Raw genomic sequence first — 21,616 nt, forward strand, 5'->3', positions numbered from 1 at the left:
GGCATCTTCACCTGATGCCAGTCACTGTCACAATCAGTTGAATATTGTACAATGATGCTCTTCAAAGCCTAGAGTTTGTTGTACTATTCTCAGGTGCATTAGAAAGGTGAGGAGGATATACTTTTAAGAAGAATTCAGACCAAGTTAGCTGCTGGTAGCTGAAATGTCTGCTAATTGGATATTTTAGAAAAGAAATGAATACAATTGCCTTAAGTGAATTATTTCATGCTTAAGTCATACTAAAACCTTTTGTCTAAATACCCTACAACATGTTTTCAACTTCTTAAGAATATATGTGTAATTTTTTTACTATGTCTGTTACCATGGTTTTTTTCTAGTTATATGAAACAATGGGTATGAGCAGTACCACCTTGTTGGCTGAAGTGTTCATACCTGTTCCTGAGACTACAATTCTGACAGGCAGTGCTCCTATGGAAGAAATAGAGTTCAGCAGCAATCAGCGTGTGATATTGGACCATGAAGGAGTTGGGAGTGGTAGGGACTCTGTCTTTCTCAGTTCAATGTTTCCCATTTTGCTGAAACCGTGTAGCAGTAACAGGCTGGCATAAGTTTCAGAGTAAATTCTGTTAAGAGCATTTAGAGCTTCTGTAACTGAATCTTTAATAATAAGAATCATGACTGTTTTATAAGTTTGCTGTGGAATCTTTGTGTCTTACTAATTTTAAGCTGTATATAATGAATGTGTGTTTATTACTTGGCTTGTAGTATTAGTGGAGCTCTACTAGCTGTGGAAGGTGTTTGGGGTTTTTTTAGTATTTAAGTAATCAAGCCTCTGACACTGCAGAGCAAGTAGATGGTATTAATCAGTATAGCTCCAGTGATTTTAATGTTTTAAACCACTGAAGAACTGACTGTGTAAGTGTATATGCAGAGTAATTTTTTTTTGTCTTCCTATTTGCTTTGTTGACATCCTGCAACACATTTTATCCCTGGGACTTTAGAAAGATAAAACCAGGGAGAGAGAGGAAAAGAGGACACAAGATTAATACATAGTAGCATACAGAATTTTCAAGTTTATTACGTAAGTTTGAACAGCATTATGAGATGACTGACTTGCAAAGATTTCCCATATATGAAATACAGATCAAGCTAGAGCAGAAGAATAGCTAAAAAGCTGTGGAGGAAAGAAATGTGGTAAAAATCATTACAACAAATGTGTGTGTAAATATCATTGACCATGATGACTGTATATATAATTGTGTATCACAAAGCTTTAGGACTGACTTTTCAGTCATGCATAATTCTCTTGACTCTGAATTTCTGTTTCATTAATAACAGTATGCTGAATCTGAAAACTACCAGAAATATTAAATAGTGTGTGCCTGTGAAGGGAAAAAAAAAAAGCGCAGCCTTTGGCATAGCTTTCAAGGCATAGCCTTTCCTTCCAAGCCAAATGGAAAGACTTTCTGTAGGTGGAATGGAATCTTTCACTCCTTTTGTAGAGCAGAGTCCTTCCTCACAGCATGCAGCAGAATCAAGTCGTTTCACATTACTCCATTTATGTAAAGGTACAGGTTATTTGACTACTTATTTTTAGGAAGTATTTTTAAAAATGTTTAGACATAGTGTTTGAATGCATAAATATACTGCTTTGGGTTTTTTCCCCCCTTGATAGGTGTGTCCTTTTCATTTGAAGCTGATGGTAGCAACAAAATGACTTTAATGACCTCTGGGAAAGTATCCAATAGTGTCTCTTGGGCAGTTGGAGAAAAAGGAATCCCCTTAATCCCTCCAATATCTCAGCAAAACACAAGCATTCCAAGGTAATGTGATACGAATTTTCAGTGATTCATGGGAAACTGATTATACTAGTATTTTATAAAAATAGACTTTGTAATCAAGAATTTTCATAATCTTTTTCCTTAAGTTTAGATATTTTACTTTGTGCTGTAATCCCCTGCAGATATCTTAGGGTACACATTTTTGGTAAATAGATTTTCACAGAATCACTAAGGTTGGAAAAGACCTGCAAGATCATCAAGTCCAGCCATCAACTAACACCTCCATGCCCATTAAACCATGTCCCACAATGCCTCGTCCACATGTTCCTTGAACACCTCCAGGGATGGTGACTCCACCACTTCCCTGGGCAGCCTGTTCCAGTGTTTCACCACTCTCTCAGTAAAGAACTTTTTCCTAATATCCAGTCTAAACCTCCCCTGGCGCAACTTAAGGCCATTTCCTCTTGTCCTGTCACTCATCACTTGGGAGAAGAGGCCAACACCCACCTCTGTGCAACCTCCTTTCAGGTAATTGTAGAGAGCGATGATGTCTCCCCTCAGCCTCCTCTTCTCCAGACTAAACAACCCCAGTTCCGTCAACCGCTCCTCATAAGACTTGTGCTCCAGACCCCTCACCAGCTTCGTCACCCTTCTCTGGACACGCTCCAGCAACTCAATGTCTTTCTTGTAGTGAGGGGCCCAAACCTGAACACAGTATTCGAGGTGCGGCCTCACCAGCGCTGAGTACAGGGGCATTTTAGTTAGAAATTTTTATCTTTTAGTATATTATTTATAGACAATATTGAAGTTAAACTCAAGCTGATTCATTCAGTTCTGTGATTTTTTTTTTTAATAGAAGATGTATATATTGGCAAGGAACTTTTCTGTAATCATTTAGCTAAGAACAGAAGCTGAAGCTCCTTCTTACCCAAAGTGCATCTGGGGAGGCTGTTGGGACACATGCTTTAAATGCCTTTTCTGTACTTAATGATAAAAATTATGCTATGAAAGCAGTATAAGTTAGTATGGGGGCTTGACACTGTTAGTGAACTAATTGGTGAAAAATTTCTCATCTGTCAGATCATTCCAAGATAACACCTTTACATTATTTTTTTTGTCCATCAGAAACCTGTTGACCTGCAGAAATGAGTAGGCTACTTCGTTCAAAACAATCTAATTTGCCCTGTGGCTGCAAGTTGGATATTGCAGAATATTTGTCCATTTTGTTGCTTTTATATAATTCCAGTAAGGTCAAGGAGATGATATGTAACGTCTGCTTTTGTAATGTTCTCAGATAACTTCACTGTAAAGTCTTAAGAGTTTTCCCAGACTTACTAACACTGATCAAGTACCTCTTCCAGCTGATTAAATTCTGTCAGATTTTTATTTATTTAGAGGCTGGACATTGGCATCCAAATCACTCTATTACTATTTTTGACCCAAGCTGCAGCCATTAGAGTAATTTGCTGATCAGCATATGAGTAACCTGCTGACTTCAATGAGACTAGAATAGCATGAGATTAAAACATAAGAATGCATTCCCAAAGGCTAACTTTAAACTCGGGAGACTAATCATCCTAGTAAATGGGAAAATGGGGAATTTCAGAAGGGAGTTAGCTGTAAAACACTCTTCTTTGAATCACCCTCTAGAGATGAACAGCCCTCTGTGACTTTCCATTGTCTGTTGTGAAAGTCAGAGACAGGATTTTCATGCCTGAAGTTAGTATTTGCTGCCCATTAGCTTTCCGGCACAATTGTGATTCAGTGTGCGTTTGTTCAAGACCAATGCCTAAAGAAAAGACCTTGATGTTACCGCTTTATCTGCTGCTCCAGTAACTGCTGGATGTTTGGCTTATTCTAACCAAGCACAAGAAAGATCCTTAAGTTCTTAAAGCTTTCTTGAAAATATTCAGATAAGTAGAGAACAAAGACTCAAATTAGCACCCCTAACAAGAGAAGGGGCAACATACACTTTCTGTGGTACTTGGCTAGTAACATTCATGTCCTGGTATATTGGGTTTATGTGGCAAGGTTTTGGTAGCAGTGGGGCTTCAGGGGTGGCTTTTGTGAGAAGATGCTAGAAGCCTGACCAGCAAGTCAGTGTACAAATGGCCTTCAGACTACCTACCATACTTCCTTGCCTACTGTGAATACAAGAAAGTGAGGAGGGGCATCCAAAGGATAAGGAGTGGAGCTGGGACTCGTAGTGTCAGGAAGGACGAAAAGCAGGGCTGCACCACAAGGGAAAAGGCTGCAAGGGTGTCCCAGCACAGGCAGTGCCCTTGCCAGTCATCTTGCAGGCGTACAGGAGTTGAACATGACAGGCAGAGCAGGGTGCTGGCAGCAGTCCCAGACATGGCGAGGGGATGAATCGGGCCCTGGGGTCTATCCAGGAACAGCAGGGAAGGAGGCAGAGACCAAGGCTACAATGCAGGTCTGAGAGAGCCATCCAGGAAACAGGTCAAAGACAGGATTTAAGACATAGCGCAAACAAGGACTGTACATCTGAGAAGTTCCTTTCAGGAGGGATTGTCAGAACTTTTATGTTACCTTTCATGCTGTGTGGAATATTGGAACATGTGGAACATGGAATAGTATAGGTGTATCAAATATCAGTAAGTGCCTTATTACCCTGTGTAAAAGGTCCCTTCCACCGGTTCCTTCATATTTACTCCTTACTTTTCTTTGCAATTCATTATTCCCTCAGTTGCATTCCCACAACTAAGAATTGGAACATCTTTCTTATGAGGAAGGGCTGAGGGATTTGGGTCTTTTTAGCCTGGAGAAGAGAAGACTGATCTTATTAAGGTTTATGAATACTTAAGGGGTGGGTGCCAGGAGGATGGGGCCAGTCTTTTTTCAGTGGAGCTCAGTGACAGGACAAGAGGTAATGGGCACAAACTTGGTCATAGGAAGTTCCATCTAAACGTGAGGAGGCACTTCTTTACTTTGAGAGTGGCAGAGCACTGGAACAAGCTGCCCGGAGAGGTTGTGGAGTCTCCTTCTCTGGAGATATTAAAAACTCACCTGGTTGCATTCCTGTGCAACCTTCTCTAGATGAGCCTGCTTTGGCAGGAGGTTGGACTAGATGATCTCCAGAGGTCCCTTCCAACCCCTATCATTCTGTGATTTTGTGATACTGTGTAATTGTGTAGTGGAATTTACTATTCAGGTTGTGGGGAGCTTTTTGGTTTCTTCCAAGATTGTTTTAAATACTTTTTTTATATTGCTAAGTCATATGTGTTTTGGGTATAAGTTCTGTCAATTCTGTCTTTTCAGTGCTTTAAAAAATATTGATGCTATTGCATCCATTGGCACATCGGGCTTAACTGACATGAAGAAACTAGCTAAGTGGGCAGCAGAAGCAAAACTTGATCCAAATGACCCAAACAATGCAGCTCTGATGCAGCTGATCATGGTAGGTGGCTTTTTCAGAGCTGTAGGGCTAATGGGGTTGTGAAACACCTAGTTACCAGTACCTTCTCAGGCAATGTGCCAGGAAGGTAGTAGCATTTGAATTTGTGATATACCTGTGTCAGTGTTAAGAAGCAAAATGTCTATTGAAAGTATGATTTATTAATCCATTTAGTAGTGGGTTAATGATTTATTCATGAGTGTGATTTATTAATCCATTCAGTAGTAGTCTGGTGAAAAATAGGTATAAGGGAATACGCAAACTGATTAATTTATAAATCAAAAACAAATACAAATTTTGAGTTTGTTGTTTCCTTAAAGTGCCAGGGGTATTCCCAGTGTACTTGTATGGTATTAACTAGGAAGTTGCTCATTAGAGACAATTGCACAAAGAGATCTAGTGTATTGTAGAAGTTGGGACTTTTCTAAACATCAAATTGAGGAGCTATTTACATAGCTGAAGTTGTGTCAATGAATTGTCTTTACAGTACAGCTTCCTAGGTTACTCTGCTATGTTATAGTTTTCCTGCTCTTTAATGTTTTGTTTATGTTACAGGGAAATAGAATTCTATTGTATTCTTAAATGTATAATCTCATATACCTTGCTCAACAAAAACCTGCTTTAAAACACTTAGTGTTTCAGTCTCAGTTTGATCCATCTCAGTTGCTTTTGCTTAAAATGAACATCCTTGCAGTATGTATGTAAGACTTAAGAAAGTTATTTTATAGACTATTGTAATTTCATATGAAAAGGTTAATAATTTTTGGACTAATTTAGGTTGCCACAAGTGGAGAGGCACACGTTCCTGATTTCTTCAGATTGGAACAGTTGCAGCAAGAATTTAATTTTGTTTCTGATAAGGAATTTAATAGATCAAAGAGATTCCGACTCTTGCAGCTCAGAAACGGGGAGGTGGCAGAGTTCCGAAACTATAAGCAAGTCCCTTTACACGAACGAGAAATCAGTGAGAAAATCTTCCAGGTAGAGTGTTATCTGAAATACTTCTTTCTAATTTTAATGCTAGTAATATTTGACTTGCAATTAAGTCAGTTGGTCCCTTAAAGAGTGTACAGCTATGCTGATGAGTAAAAAATGAGAATTTCATTCCTTCAGTCTTTTCTCGTGTTATTTTAATCTAATTAAGATAACTTGCTTCCAAGGCAGTATTTCCACAGCTATACTGTGGAAGGAGAAAAATAAAACACAGCAACTGCCGCAGACACAAATGTTCTAAGATACTTTTTTTTTTTCCAAAGGTAAGAGACATTTTTTTTTAAAGGTGATTTCAAATATAGAAAGGTAATGCAAAGATAATTTGGGTTTAGGCTTATTAACTTTTGAGCCCTTGCTGTGGACATTGCTGGAAGCAATGACTAATGAGAATTAAAACCTTCTTATGTTTTACTACAGCCTATGTTGCAGTTATTTCTGGTTTAGTATGTTGTTCCAATTAGCTTACCCTGTCCTTGCCTGTCTGTTAATTACCTTACTGAAATGCAAGGTGTGCATTTTTTGTTTGGGTCATACTTCAATTATTTTTAATCTCAACTCCATTATTAGTGTTAAGACACACATTCTTTTGTTCTTTAGCAATTCGTGTGGGTAAGGAGCGTATTAGTGTGTTCATTCCTTAGCAGGATCAGAATCATCTCAGATTCTGGGAACTGCTGCTTTATCCCTACTTCTTCTTACATAAATTTCTTTGAAAAATTCCTTTCCTCCGTTTCTTTTGGATTATATCTTTAAAAAAATATGTTTATTAATTCAGTGAAGTCTGGCTCTTTACAATAAATATTTTTCCTTTTTAAATTTTAAATTCGTTTTGTATCTTTTATTTAAAGATATGACACATCTTTGATATACATTTCTGATCCAGTTGATTTTATGGACTAACTTTGTTCTTTCATGTTACCATTTAAAATTGAAAACCATAGTTAAAGAATAGTTGTATTTGGTGGTTTGTTTTTTTTTTTTTTCATTAAGGATAAACTGGATAAACTCATGATCACCCATTCCAAGTTCATTTTATATGACATGATCTTCAAAACTAAGTTTAAAGCGGTATTGTTCCTGGTTGGTTTACTAGCTATTTGGCAAAGAAGTCTGAAAATTCATAGAATCATGGAAATATTGTTTGGAAAATATTGTCTGGAGGTCTTCTAGTCCTGCTTTCCACTGAAGTGGTGGGACTGTTGCCAGCACTAGATGAGTTCAGCTGTGTATTTGTGTAGCCAAGTCTTGAAAACCTTGAAATGGGAGATACCACAGCCTTTCTGGATAACCTGTTCCAGTGCTGCACTATCCTTCCAGTGATTATTTAAGGAAAAAAAAAAAAAATCACATCCAACCTGAGCCTTCCAATTTGTATTTAATGGCTGTTTTCCCTTGTTATATTGTCTGGAACTACAGACATGGGTTTGGCACTCTCTTCTTTGTAACTGCCCCTCAAATAGTTGTGGGCAGATACTGGATTGTTCATTAATCTCTTCCTCACCAGACTAATTGAGTTGAACACCTTGTCCAGTGCAAGAAAGACACTGAAACACTGGAGCAAGTCCAGCACAGAGCTACCAGAATATCTACATGGCTGGAGCACACAATGTACAAGGAGAGGTTGAAAGAACTAAGATTGTTTTGGCCTAAGCAGGCAAGGCTAAGGGGTATCTCACTGCTTCCTTCAGGTATCTAGCGAGACGGTGAGAGAAAACAGAGTAAGACTCACCTTAGAGGCAGGATGATGATAGACACAAGTTACTGCAAGAGAAATTCCAGTTAGATATAATGAAAACATTTTTCACAAAAAATGTATTGAAATTCTAGAACACATCCAGCAAGTTTGTAGAATTGCCATTTCTAGAGACACTGAAAATTCAACTGGCAAAGGTCCTGAGCATCCTGATTGGAGTTGTTCCTGCTTTGAGTGAGGGTTTGGGTCAGATGACCACCAAAAGTCTTTTCCAACCTACATTATCCTCAAGATTCTGACCTCTTCTTGTAGGTCATATACTCAAGGCCTCTGACTGTCTTATAGTCCTTCAGTGGACCCCATCCAGTTTTTCCACATGCTTCTTGAACTGGCAACCCCAAACAGGACACAATATTTCAGGTGTGCCCTCACAAGTGCCAAGCTGGAGGGGCTAGTAATTTCCCTTTGTCTGTAGGCCATGCTACTCCTAATGTAACCTGTGGTTTGCCTTTTGCCAAAGGAAGACTTTGGTTGTCATTAAACCATAACTCCCAGATTTTTTTTTCAATATGGCTGTTATTCTGCTGGTTGCTTTCCAGTCTGTGCCAGCACATGGAGTTACTCCACCCTCAGTACAGAATTTTGCCTTTTCTTCATTGAGACTTCAGTTGTCATAGTTGAACTGTGGTTCAGTCATTCATTGTATTAACCACTCTTCCTAATCAAGTATCGTTGGCTAAATTACTGACAGTGTATTGTGTCTCCTTGTCCAGGTCAGTGGTAAAGATCCTGAGTAATATTGGCCATATAATCAATCCTGGAGTACTTTGCTAGGTAGAGGATGCCAGCTGGACACGGAGCTGTTGATCCTTACTGTTAGAGCTCAGTTGTCCATCCTGTTTTCAACCCAGCAAGCAGGCCCTTCAAATCCATACTTCCTCAGGTTATCCCAGCCAGGAAGAACTGCATTCTACTTTTGTTGACAGTAGTGATATTTTCAGTCTATATCCCAGCTCTATTTCTAAACGACAAATTCTGTAGATGTACCTAAACCTGATAATGGAAGTTTCCTGCTGTTGGTTAACTGTGGTAGGCAGTTAAGCACCACACAGATGCTTGTTCACTTCCACTCTCCCTCCCACCCTGGACAGGGGAGAGAACAAGTAAAGCAAAAGCAAAAAGCAAGAAAACTCATGAGTTGAGATAGTTTTATAAGTGAAGGAAAGAGGAAGAAGAAAGAAAAAATGGATATAAAGGCACTTGCCACCTCCCACATGTAGACTGATCCCTAGCCAGTCTCTGAGCAATGGCTGCCTTCCCCAAAATCCCCCTCCCTTCCATTTTACTGCTTGATCATGGCTTTATATGGCATGGAATATCCCTTTGGTCATTTTAGGTTAGGTGTTCTTGTTGCATCCCCTCCCAACTTCTTGCGCACCCCCAACCTACTTGCTGGGGGTAGTTGGAAAAAGGGATAATGTTGACACTGTGCAAGCACTGCTCAACAATAGTGAAAACACTGGTGTGTTATCAACACCATTTTACTCACAGATTGAAAAAACAGCGCCATACCGGGTGCTATGGAGAAATTAAGCCCATCCCAGCCAGACCCAATAAAATTAGGCCATGAAATTATCTTTTTTCCCCCCACTGTGGTGTTTCCCCAAGTGATTCTGTTGTATTTGTCCTCTCCAGTCTTTCTACAGTGTACAGCACTAATATGCAATACTACTATGAAATCTTCTTTTGCTTTATATTTTTGGTTCCTGGTGTTCCTCAGAACAAATGGGTCCATCATCTCTACCACTGAACCCAGCAGCATGGGCTGTAGGATTTTGATAATCCAAGACATCCTATGCTCATGGGCCAACAGAATATCTTGATACGCTTACAGAAATAAAGCAACACAAGTGTCTTGGGTCAAATGGGAAGAGTTTCAGTTTGGGGTTCAACGCCAGAGTTGGGGCCAGCTTAGTCATTACCAGAGCTGCCTAAAAATTAAGACTTCTGGCTCAGAAGAACTATTCTTACTTTGTTGCTAATCTGTAGTTGTTCAACAATTACTATGCACTGGAAAAGTTAGGTAAAGACTTATTGTGGAAATAATGAAGCACTGTGGTTCCAGAATGTGCTTTCTGGACCCTTTGTCTTAGGAAAAATTTTGTTCTCTTAAATAACAATAGTAGCAAAATGACCTGAAGATTAGTTTTACTGAGTAGCTTTTACATGATACTAGCTGTGGTTCTAAAGCCAACCTGATTTGCAGACTGTTGTTAAGCTGCAGGTCCTGGGAGACACCCTGGACTTGCAGGCTCTGTGTTTTGCTTGGAAGCCAAGTGTCAGCTCTAGCCTTTTCTTAATTTATGAGACACTTTCCTAAACTTGTGAATAAAAGTTGCATCTGTCAGTACAGCTTTCATTGTAAACCACCAGAATAGTAACTACAACCCTGAGAAATATTTCATTAACATACTTCTCCCCAAGAACAAAGTGCTTGTCATAAATCTTTTCTTGTGGTGGTAACAAGCATTCATCTTAGCCCCTCGGTTAGGCTACAGTCTCTTTTATCAAACATCAGGCGAAGCAAAATGTTCACACTCCAACTGCTTAAAGAGCTTTCACTTTCCCACAATGTACAACCAAAGATTTTTATTATGATATTAAATCTCTTCATTTCTTGAATAGAACTTAAAAGTAGCTCAATAATTGTTTTGCAACAAACTCTCCCACAAATAGAGTTTCTTCCAGCGTTAGACACTATGAAAACTAGTTATGTGCATTAAAACACAGTTCAGATTTCAGGTCATCTTCCGTGAATACTGCATCGCTTCTGTTTATAAAGGATTCTCCCTTTATAAGAGAAGCCATTTCCAGTTCAAATGGAATTTCAGTTTACAGCAGCAGTTCAAAGTTCAGCTTTAAAAGAAGAGAGGGAAATCTTCAAGGTATTCATAGTAATTTAAACCACATGAGTCTTGTAACTTAATGGAATTCTTGTCTCTATTGACTGAAGTTTAGCGATGCTATTGCTGTATACATTAGCATTAAAAATAGTTTTATAAACTTCTGACATCTGTTTTGGTTTACTGTGAGCCATACGTTAATAATAATGAAATATTTACCATTTTTCTTGTATGTAATAAAGCACTAAATATGTATCGAATCACAAACTCTAGTAAATATCTTTAGGACTATGAGAAGAGGCTGCAAGAGAGGGATGTGATTGACAGCAAAAATTACCTAAATGCACACAGAGCAGTTGTTGCCAACTATCTACAGAAGGTAAGCTGCAAAAAATATGGATCCACGGTATTTCTGTAGGCCCTGTGTTGCTTCTAGACTTGGATGCTTTATTTCCATGAATACTAAAAACTGATTAATCTCTAAACATGACCTACAGACGTCTTTAAAATTCCAAGTTAGGCCTGACACTGATCTAATTGAACAAGTGGAGGTTTGTGAATGACTCATTTAATGCTATTGAAAAAGATGCAATATATAAAATGACCACAGCCATTCTGGATTTTTCTAGCAGTTCCGTAAATTCTTTTTTGCTCCAGTGTCCCAGAGATGTGTACTGTTGTGTCCCAGGTATTGACTGATTTCCCTCTGCTCCCTATTTTCCTTCTTGTAAGCTGTGATGCTAAGAATTTAATTATCTTCATGAAAGTGGCCCTAACCACTGTCAAAAATCATTTAATGCAATACACAGAGTGTCTTGTCCTGCAGCCTAAGGCAGAGGGCATATATTCCATCACATTACCTTCACTGTGGTATTAGAGTAACATCTTTTCCCCCTTATCTTGATTTAATTTATTTTTCTAGTCTCTTCATTCTGTTAGGATGACATTCTGTTTAATCCTTAGGGAAAAAAATTAAGGGAAAACATTGGTCATATAACCAAGAGAAGTTTCCAATTCCAGATTATTTTGGCAAAATAGCAAGTGCAGAAAGTGGCTACCAGTTTCTTACCAGTACTGGAAATATCAAAAAGCATGTTAAATCCTAGCCAGCCAGCAAAACATGTAATATGATGATAAGGTTGATTTGATGTAGGGCAAAACAAATTGTCTGTTAGAAAGAATGGTTTGTAAAAGAATGTAGAAATTAAGAGTGTTTAAATCTTCCAGGCAAGTGCCAAAGCCCAGATTCAGTATGATAATACAAAAAAATTATTTTTAACAGAGCTGTCATGTCTGTGTCAGCCCCATCTGTTTTGCATGGTATTTAAGTGTATACTCAAACATCTGCTTGAGGGTAGGAAGGCTCTGCAGAGGGATCAGGACAGGCTGGATCGATGGGCTAAGGCCAATTGTATGAGGTTCAACAAGGCCAAGTGCCGGGTCCTGCACTTGGGTAACAGCAACCCCATGCAACGCTACAGGCTTGGGGACGAGTGGCTGGAAAGCTGCCCCGCAGAAAAGGACCTGGGGGTGCTGGTTGACAGCCGGCTGAAGGTGAGCCAGCAGTGTGCCCAGGTGGCCAAGAAGGCCAACGGCATCCTGGCCTGTATCAGAAATAGTGTGGCCAGCAGGAGCAGGGAGGTGATCGTGCCTCTGTACTCAGCACTGGTGAGGCCGCACCTCAAACACTGTGTTCAGTTTTGGGCCCCTCACTACAAGAAAGACATTGAGGTGCTGGAGCATGTCCAGAGAAGGGCGACGAAGCTGGTGAGGGGTCTGGAGCACAAGTCTTATGAGGAGTGGCTGAGGCAACTGGGGTTGTTTAGACTGGAGAAGAGGAGGCTGAGGGGAGACCTTATCACGCTCTACAACTACCTGAAAAGGAGGTTGCACAGAGGTGGGTGTTGGTCGCTTCTCCCAAGCGATGAGTGACAGGACAAGAGGAAATGGCCTCAAGTTGCGCCAGGGGAGGTTCAGGCTGGATATTAGGAAAAACTTCTTCACTGAAGGGGTTATCAGACATTGGAACAGGCTGCCCAGGGAGGTGGCTGAGTCACCATCCCTGGAGGTATTTAAAAGATCTGTGGATGAGGTGCTTAGGGACATGGTTTAGTGGTGGACTTCGCAGTGTTAGGTTTACAGTTGGACTTGATGATCTTAAGGGTCTTTTCCAACCTAAACTATTCTATGATTCTATCAGTCTATATGGTTTATGCAGCGTACTGAATAACAGTATAGTATTACAGAGTAACATATATTATAGTACCTTTATTTGTCACTCTTTTAGATTAAATATGAGTAGCCTTTTTTTAAATAATATTTGGTTATTTTGCACTTTTCTAAATTGTTGGATGTGCTTGAAAATTAGATTGCTCACATCAGAACTGAAATTCAGTTCACTCTGAAATGTGATCTTTGCCTATCACTTCAACACAACTATATAATAAATTAGAACTTTTAAAAATAACAAAGGGAGATGTATTGCAGCAAATTGTTATTGCTGTTCTGCAACTGATCTGGTAATAACACAGCATATAAAGGCGTTACTAGTGTTAGTGGTAGGAAAAAAGGACAAAGGCAATACTCTGTCAGTCTGCTTCCACATAGTTGTTGGGAGAAGAGGGAAGACTTCCATCTCTGTACTTCAGTGTATGACCTCAGCATAGAAATGAAAGGATTTTAAACATTTATTTGAAATCATAGTATTTGTAATAACAGGCTTCATCAATTGTTCTGCAGTCTGAAGTGTTGTTTTTTTTTGCCATAACTAATACCATACAGATTTCTCTACAGCCTTTTCCGCAACTTTATTTAGACATGGAAGAGAGATGTCTGTTAGTGTCATTTATTGTTGTGATTGTTTCTGATGACTAGCTAGCTGTAAGCAGATAAGACTTCATTTTCTGATTGCATGCTTTCATACATATGTTCTTATATCTGGCTAGCCAGTATGTTTTTAGAGAATCATTGTATTCATAAAATGAGCTTATATTATGTTCTGAAGAAATACCTGGTGGAAAGAAAATTTTCCTTGGACTGTGACTCTCTTGAAACTGGGAAAAAATAACAAATGTATATTTGGACATTTTGTTTGTGTTTAATGGGCAGAATACAAATATTCTTGTCTCTTCTCCCTCCCCATTCACAGGTTCGAGAATCAGTAATAAACCGTTTCCTCATAGCAAAACACCGTTTCCTTCTTTCTGACCTTGTCAATGAAGAGGAAATTCCCAGCCTGGGGTAAGGGAGCTATCTTGATTTGTTCTAAATCAAAATAATTATGTAAAACCATCTTTGATCTGTTTTTGCAACATGTATTGATGTGACCAACTGATGCAATTTTGTGTTTAGTGTAATATATAAGCTTTTAATCACTACATACACCTCTGCCAGTATAGGCAGTGTATTGATACACAAAGTGCGTAAAAACGTTTTTTTAAGAAAAAAATCTGGTTTTGGCAGAAGTAATATGACACTATGTAAATAAGATTTAGCATGATACAATGCATCAGGCTGTGATCTGATGAGCTGATCATAGCCCTAGGTGGTGCCGGATTGAATGATTTCTAAGTATCAGACAAGCACCAGAGATAGTTACACTGCTACCGGTTCTATAGGTGATGCTCACTTTGAGTCGGTGCATATGCCCTGCGAATAATGTGCAATAGATTTATTTTTTTTAACAGTTACTTTCTTTATTTTACTTCTCATGTATTTCTGTTCGCTGTTGCTGGATCTAATCATATGCTGTTTACTTTAAGAAATGTTACTGAGTTTGGAAATTACTTCTTTTTTTCTTTTAAGATTATTATTTGTTTTATTACTTAAGCACATTCTTTTAATTTTTCTTCCAAATCCCATACTTGTTGATTTTGACATTTATTAATCATTACAGCATTAGATGACTCTTAATTAGTGTTGCTCACTTAAAATCTATGTAAGTAAACAAGTTGTGAAGACAGTTATTTTTTCTTTCATGTAGAAGCTGCTTGTGTTCACTATAAACGTGACAACCTTAAAGTACAGCCAAAGTTTTTCCAATCAGCAGTGTAAATCTGAACAGTCCCATCTGCTGGAGATAGAGAGACTTGCTCTCTTATAAAAGACTTCATCCTATTTTTTAGTTCGTGTTTCCACATCACAGAATGGAAAAATCCAAATGAGACTATAATTAGCCTTTGGAGTTGTTTAAAATCAAGTGCTTCATTGGTATTTTCTTATCACGAATACTAATTCGTATTAGATTCTATTTGCCGATTTATATGGTTAGTGAATTTAAAATACACCATGATTTGTTTAAATCATCTACTTAGTGAGGTATTTCAGTAACTCATAGTTTTGTGTTATTTTAACAGCAATTACTGTGGGGTTTGGTTTTTTTTTTTAATGATGTATAAGGAAATAATGCCATTGGCTATCAGTTTTTAAAGTAGATTTTGGAATGTCTGCAGTTAATATCAATGATGTGTAAAAACATACATCTGCTTTTTATTCTTTTCCCGTTTTGTTTTTTTTTTTCCCTTTGATTCTGCTTTGCCTTGGGTTATAAGTTCTGAGGGTCCAGGGTATGTTGTGGCATATTCATTCTGCTTCCTTTCTATAGCCTATTGTTTGTTCTGTATAGCTGTGTAATTAGATTTTTTTGCCTATTCCATACAGTGGTTGTCGTCATCTGCTAGATACCTTGTTTATAGCACTGTAGTTTAGATCTGTCTTGAAGCTGTGTAATTGTCTTATTTGTATCTTACCTAGTTTTGGAAAAAAACCTTTTTTGCACATTTAAGTTATAATTTCTGAAATATAAGACAGAACTGGATTGTGTAGTACTAAAAAAACTGAAAAGTTTTGACATTTCATAGAGTTTTGTATGGCACTAACAGGAGCATATATTTCCTTTTTCTGTTAGTGCATAATTTGGATGTGTGTCATGGAAACACCAGAATGCTGGATTCTATGCAAAAATGACTAAATATCTGTTTTATGATCATTAGTGTTTTGGGACTCAGCCTCTTTAAACTGGCAGAACCAAAACGACCATTAAAGCCAAGAAGAAAAGAAAGGAAGAAAGTCACAGCACAGAATTTATCAGATGGAGACATAAAGCTGTTAGTGAACATCGTTAGAGCTTATGATATTCCAGTAAGAAAACCAGTGATGAGGTATGTTTAAATGCCTGTTTCCAGTACAGATTCATTTTCTGGTTGCAGCTGTTTTGAGGACAGCTGAAGCAACTAATGTTGAAATTCAGCCTTGTGTGTTGTTTTGATCCTCATGATAAAAACATATATATATTTATCTTTTTATTAATAATGATAAAGAACTGCTGTTTTGTAAGTTTGTAGAATAATATGATCATTTCTCGATAACTGCTAAATTCAAGAAATATTTTACCAAAAACTGTATTCATCTGCTTGAGGAAAGAACTGTCTGAAAGATAACTTACAGCTTTCACAACATTATAACTCTGGTAATATCAGATGAATTACACCTTAAGCAAACCTGGTAGTTATACTCAGGGCAATTTTAATTCATGATATCTTAATTAAATACCGAAAGTAAGTATTAAAAAAATCCAGTTCTTCATTGTGGGATACTATATTTGTCTCCTGAATGTGGCATGTTGGTCTTCTCCTTCATGAACTGGTTTAAGTTAATGGACTGAGCCTAATTTGGCTCTGACTAATTTTGAAGGTGACCATTACCTTCAGGCACATTAAGGCAATGCCTGCACTGCGTGATGCTGCATCATGTAAAGGTACTTGAGTTCTGAACAGTCTGGTTCAGTTCCAGAAGCAATGTATTAGCGCAGCGTTCTCTCTCTCCCAAAATGAATACACCTCACATTTAACTTGGTGTTTTCAAGCTGACCAACTACTGTGCATAGAGAATTTTGCATCTTCTGCTGTTGTATCCCTTTACTATAATAAAGATTCTGTTGGACTTCTGTAAATAAGTTCATACTGAGAAAAGCAATTCATATTAGAAACGTTGACAGGAAGGAAAAGGTGACAATTTCTATTCATTATCAGTATTACAAAAAATAAGTAAAACCCCACCCATCCTTTTGCATCATATGATATCTTATTTTGAGCTGCTTTCTCCATGAATAGTTATTCTTTTATAATCTCTACTGCAGTGTTATTACAAAAAAAGTTATGTGGAAAGACCGTAAAAATAAATGTATTAACATTTATTTTATTTCACATCACTCATGGGTTGCCGATTGTGTAAGATTCATATGGATTTCATTTTGTCATAGAGAGCTTGCCTGGATACCATGAAGTCTACACTATTCATGAATTCTGTGGGGATTCATCTCCTTAAACTGAAAAACCTGTAGCTCAAGGAGATTGTACAGGGGAGGCAAAAAAAAAAGAAGTCTGGGGTTGATAAGCTCTTCAGAAAAGACAGCCTCCAGGCACAAAGCACTCTTTTTGCAATGAGGCTTACAAGACCTATATACTCGCTACCCCTTTCCGGCATTCTTTTTGTGTTATTTGATCAAATAAATATCTTTCCAAGGTTAAAGTCGTAACACAAAAACATCAGAAGTACTTCCAGAATTCTGTATGGTTGATACAGAATGTGAGGGATTCCTATTTTGTAATGTGTTCTCTGTCTTTTCTTGTTGCTGTCTGTTTCCTCTTGTAGCAAACTTCAACAACCATCCAAATCTTCAAGGTCCTTTAATGAGATGTTTGCAGCCTCTCCGTCAGCTCAGAGCCCAACTGATAGCCCAGACTGGGCGTTCAATCAGGTATATTACAAAACTAATATTTTCTTACGTGAAGTTGTGAACGTTCCTCTTTTCCACAGACGGTAACATTTACCATCAGAAAGAGATCTTATTAGTGAGGTTGGCTTCCCCACTCCTTGAACTCCAAAAAGATATTAAAGCTGCAAAAATTTCAGAGAAGGGTGATTAAGGATGTCAGAAATACAGAATGGCTACTGTACAGTGAAAAATGGTAGGGCTTTTCAGCCAGAATGGCAGTACCTGCAAGTACGGGAGGAGAAATATGGTAGAGAGGCACAAAATCATGAGTGATACAGAGATTGTGGATAGGGATTGACTGTTTACTGGCTCTTTCAATACAAGAGTGAGGGATCGTCAAATGAAGCTGGTAGGAGTTAGGCTCAAAACAAAGAGAAGGTTGTGATTCTTCATGCAGCAGTTAATAGGTGCCCAGAAAAGTTGCTTACGTGTAATGTGGACTAAAGAGGTTTGCTTGCATTGAAGTGGGTATTGGACAAGTGATCCATTGGGAGTTACTAAATAGAAAAATCATTACAGGCTTAGAAAAGTCCTTCATCTGAAAATGGTTGAAGCCTGTAAGTGTAATAGGAGAAGATATCATATATGCCTGCTCTGTTCTTACTCTTCTGTATGTGTCTGCTGATGGCCATTTTCACAGCCATTCTTATGGCTGATACTGAAACTACATTTGCTTGCTATTGAAAGCTAAATTCAGCATCCTTCTGAATGAAGATGGAAGCCCTTCAGGGTTTCTTCCTGTTTTTCTTATGATTTTCCCTCAAAATTATTGTTTCTTGAAAAGTAGAAGAGGTTCTGCCATATGCTTTTGAACGCTAATGAAATGCTTCATTAAGGCATTTTTAATCGCATTAGGGGTTGTGTCTAGTAGGAGTTGCTGATCTGTAATAGGAACCAGTGTCAGAGACAACCAGGGTTGTAACAGTAGGCTTCTTGGATTACAGATAAGAGGATACAAATGCACTTTTTTCCCCCTGGTGTCTGGATCACATGTTCTGTTTCAGTTACCTTCTTTGATTAGATAGCCAGTAGCTTTCCCACCCAGAGGGGAAAATGTGTTTTTGCTGGTGTATATAAATATGTCATAATCTTTTGGAAATGCTAACATATAAAATATTTTTAAAAGCTTCATAAATACTTAGGACCTGAGAAGTGCAATATTTAAGGTGTATTAAAGTTTTATCTGGGCTGGACCAGCCTGATCTCCACAAAGTATACGTTTATTTTTCTAAATACGTGAAAATGTGTAATTTAATATGTTCTGATTAATTTTTGTAGAAATATGTTACCTTTGTTTTGATCTCTGTTTATAGGTTCTAGTCCGTCCTTTTGTAGAAGTTTCTTTTCAGCGAACAGTCTGCCGGACAACAACAGCAGAGGGTCCGAACCCGAACTGGAATGAGGAACTTGAGCTTCCATTTAGGTTTGGGAAAATGAAATAAAATTTATTTCTGAGTAATAATAATTTAATTTGAGCATTCAGATTTATTCAAATTTTCCTGTTCTGTTCAAATCACTTTTTTGGTTTATTTAACCTTTTCAGAGCTCCTAATGGTGATTACAGCACCCACAGTTTACAGTCAGTGAAGGATGAAGTCTTCATTAATGTTTTTGATGAAGTACTTCATGATGCTGTAGAGGTGAGTTCATAATTGAAGGACAGTGTACATTACAGAATATTGTGAGCTTTTTGAAGTTGAAGTGTAATAGCTTTCACCCTCCTGTGTCTCTCTCTTCTCTATTATGTCATTCCTTATGGTTTTCTATCTAGTCAATACTGCAAGACTGTTAGAGAGAGCAGTCTTTACAGTGTTAACCTTTGCCTGTACAAATTAAGATTGTACTATGTAATCTGCTAGAATTGAGCACGTATGTAAGCTATTTTACTAATATTTTTAAATTGGAGATATTTAAAATTGAGAGGCAACATATGAATTGTAATCTGAATTCTATTCTTCTTAAACTTAATTGGGATTTTTACTAAATTCAGATGAATGATCCCAGTTCCTGTATTTTTTATTAACTATCTTTTTATGTTCTGTCTCACCTGTTTTACAAGCTGTTTGGTGAAAAAAAAATCTTTTGGTTGTATATATTAATTTTTTGGAATGAGATAAAAACTGCAAGTACTAGTAACAAGAAATTTTTGTAAGCTCTCAGCACTGGCATAACTCCTTCCCCTGTTCAAACCGATGAAAGCTTTCCCAGTCAATTCAGCATGCACAAAAATAGCAGCACTCAACATTCTTGAAAATATAACCCAAAAATAAATAATGCACTCCTTTTTGTTGAGAACAGAATTCTGTCCTCAAAACTGAAATGGAATTTGGTGCAGCAGACTTGAAACTCAGATGTCACTCTAGCCTTTAGAGAAATTTTTTTTTATAAATAACTTGTAGGCTGATCATACTAGATTTGGAAATCCCTGATAGGCAATACACATGAAAACAATGCTTCCATTCCACAGGGTTTAGTTAGATTTTCATGGAATTTTACCTTCAAAAAGCTTTTTTAAATACTAGTAAAATATTTCATTAGAAGACCATAGCTTAATTTACTTTGTGTGAGCAGACTCTTGTGGACTCCTTGTCAGATTTTTGACTTCTCCATCACAGGTTATACATCAGTTGAACCCTGAAGTGCAAGCACATTGTATCATGGACCATGATGTTCTTGTATTTGTCCAGCATCTGGCATGCTTGAAAAGCATGCAGAATAATCCTTGCCATACTAGTAACTGAACTTATGTTTATAGTAAATTATTAAAACAATATAGAATTTTTATTAATGCCTTGATGAAACTGATGATTGAATTAAGGGAAATGAATCTGTCTTACAAAGTTTTATATTGGGCAACTTTTTAATAGGATGATCGTGAAAGAGGAAGTGGAATCCGTACTTGTTTTGAGAGACACTGGCTGGGATGTGTTAAGATTCCATTTACTACGATATATTTTCAAGCAAGGGTAAGTATCAATAACTTGGAGTAAATCTCTTAAAATACAAAACAGGAGAATGGAAAGGGGCTGGTAATAGAATGTCAGATTTAATGATGTTCTCTGTACCTGTTAGTTTATTTTTAAGGAATTGTTTGAAAATGTCTTTGAAACCACTGTTTTTTGGTGGTTTGGTGAAATTTGGTGAGTATCTGTCAGTAAGTTCAATGTTTTGAAGGCAGAAGAGATAGACAAACATACTTCTACACTGACAATGCAGCCTGGCTTCTTTCAGTAATGAGGTTAGAAGTGCAAATTCTTCAGATGTTTTTTTTGTCAGTGGCTTTTGAGATCTCTGGTATTGCACAACCTAGGTGAACTAGGAATAGGAATATCACCTAGATGGGTGATAGGAAACTTGACCTAACTCTTCTTTTTTCACACTTCTCATGAATCGCCAGATTTTCACCTTTGCTTTCTCAATCCCTTCTTTCCTTCATTTTTAGAACTTCTCAAGAGAAGCTTTCTTCAAGAGATATCAACAGTTAGTCATGGAAGCGATAGTAAAACATGCAGTTTTTTCATTGGGAAAGGCATTTTTTTGTCCAGCCACCCATCCTGGACATAGGTTAAGGAAACTAATTTTTCACATCAGTAGTCCTATCATATTGTAATCTTGCTGTAGGACTCTTTTTCTGCAGGGCACTTACTTTCATATGAGGATCAAGTCATCATATCACAAAAGTCTCAGTTTCTTACTTCATGAAGATTCTGACATTAGTTGCATAACTAATGACACATTAATTTGCCCTTCTCTGGCTATATGGGGGACTTCTCAGAACCGTAAGGGCTTTAAGATGTACTGTGAGCCTCCTGGATTCTTTGAGTGGAGGACAAGTCTGTAGGGGTCTCATTTAATTTAAGTGCAGTGCTTGGAGTTCAAAGTGGTTTTCTTGGGCTCTCCATTTGTAAGGAATAAGAGAATGTAATTGTCATGGGATTCTTTTCATTGCTGAGAAATTTTGGACAGTGTATAAACAGTGCTAGGCCACTTGCTTCTGCTAGATCATTAATAATGTGCTATCTTCAGCTTGGGAGGTTAATCAATGAATTTAGGTGTTTGAGGGTTGTGGTGCCCTGTAGAATGAAGCTTTCATTG

General features: G+C 37.8%; 1 protein-coding gene across 1 annotated transcript in view; it reads left to right on the top strand.

The window, feature by feature from the left end:
- The window catches only part of CC2D2A (coiled-coil and C2 domain containing 2A), a 63,801-nt gene that overhangs the window by 28,833 nt on the left and 13,352 nt on the right, over positions 1-21,616 (top strand). Inside the window, exons 16-26 of the mRNA XM_059817900.1 lie at positions 339-495; positions 1,637-1,784; positions 5,022-5,160; positions 5,935-6,138; positions 11,033-11,125; positions 13,895-13,986; positions 15,738-15,905; positions 17,398-17,503; positions 18,835-18,944; positions 19,065-19,161; positions 20,389-20,487. Coding sequence (XP_059673883.1) covers positions 339-495; positions 1,637-1,784; positions 5,022-5,160; positions 5,935-6,138; positions 11,033-11,125; positions 13,895-13,986; positions 15,738-15,905; positions 17,398-17,503; positions 18,835-18,944; positions 19,065-19,161; positions 20,389-20,487 — 1,413 coding nt within the window. The remainder of the gene's footprint in view (positions 1-338; positions 496-1,636; positions 1,785-5,021; positions 5,161-5,934; positions 6,139-11,032; positions 11,126-13,894; positions 13,987-15,737; positions 15,906-17,397; positions 17,504-18,834; positions 18,945-19,064; positions 19,162-20,388; positions 20,488-21,616) is intronic.

The sequence above is a fragment of the Gavia stellata genome, chromosome 5 (assembly GCF_030936135.1).
Source record: "Gavia stellata isolate bGavSte3 chromosome 5, bGavSte3.hap2, whole genome shotgun sequence".
NCBI classification, from domain to species: Eukaryota; Metazoa; Chordata; class Aves; order Gaviiformes; family Gaviidae; genus Gavia; species Gavia stellata.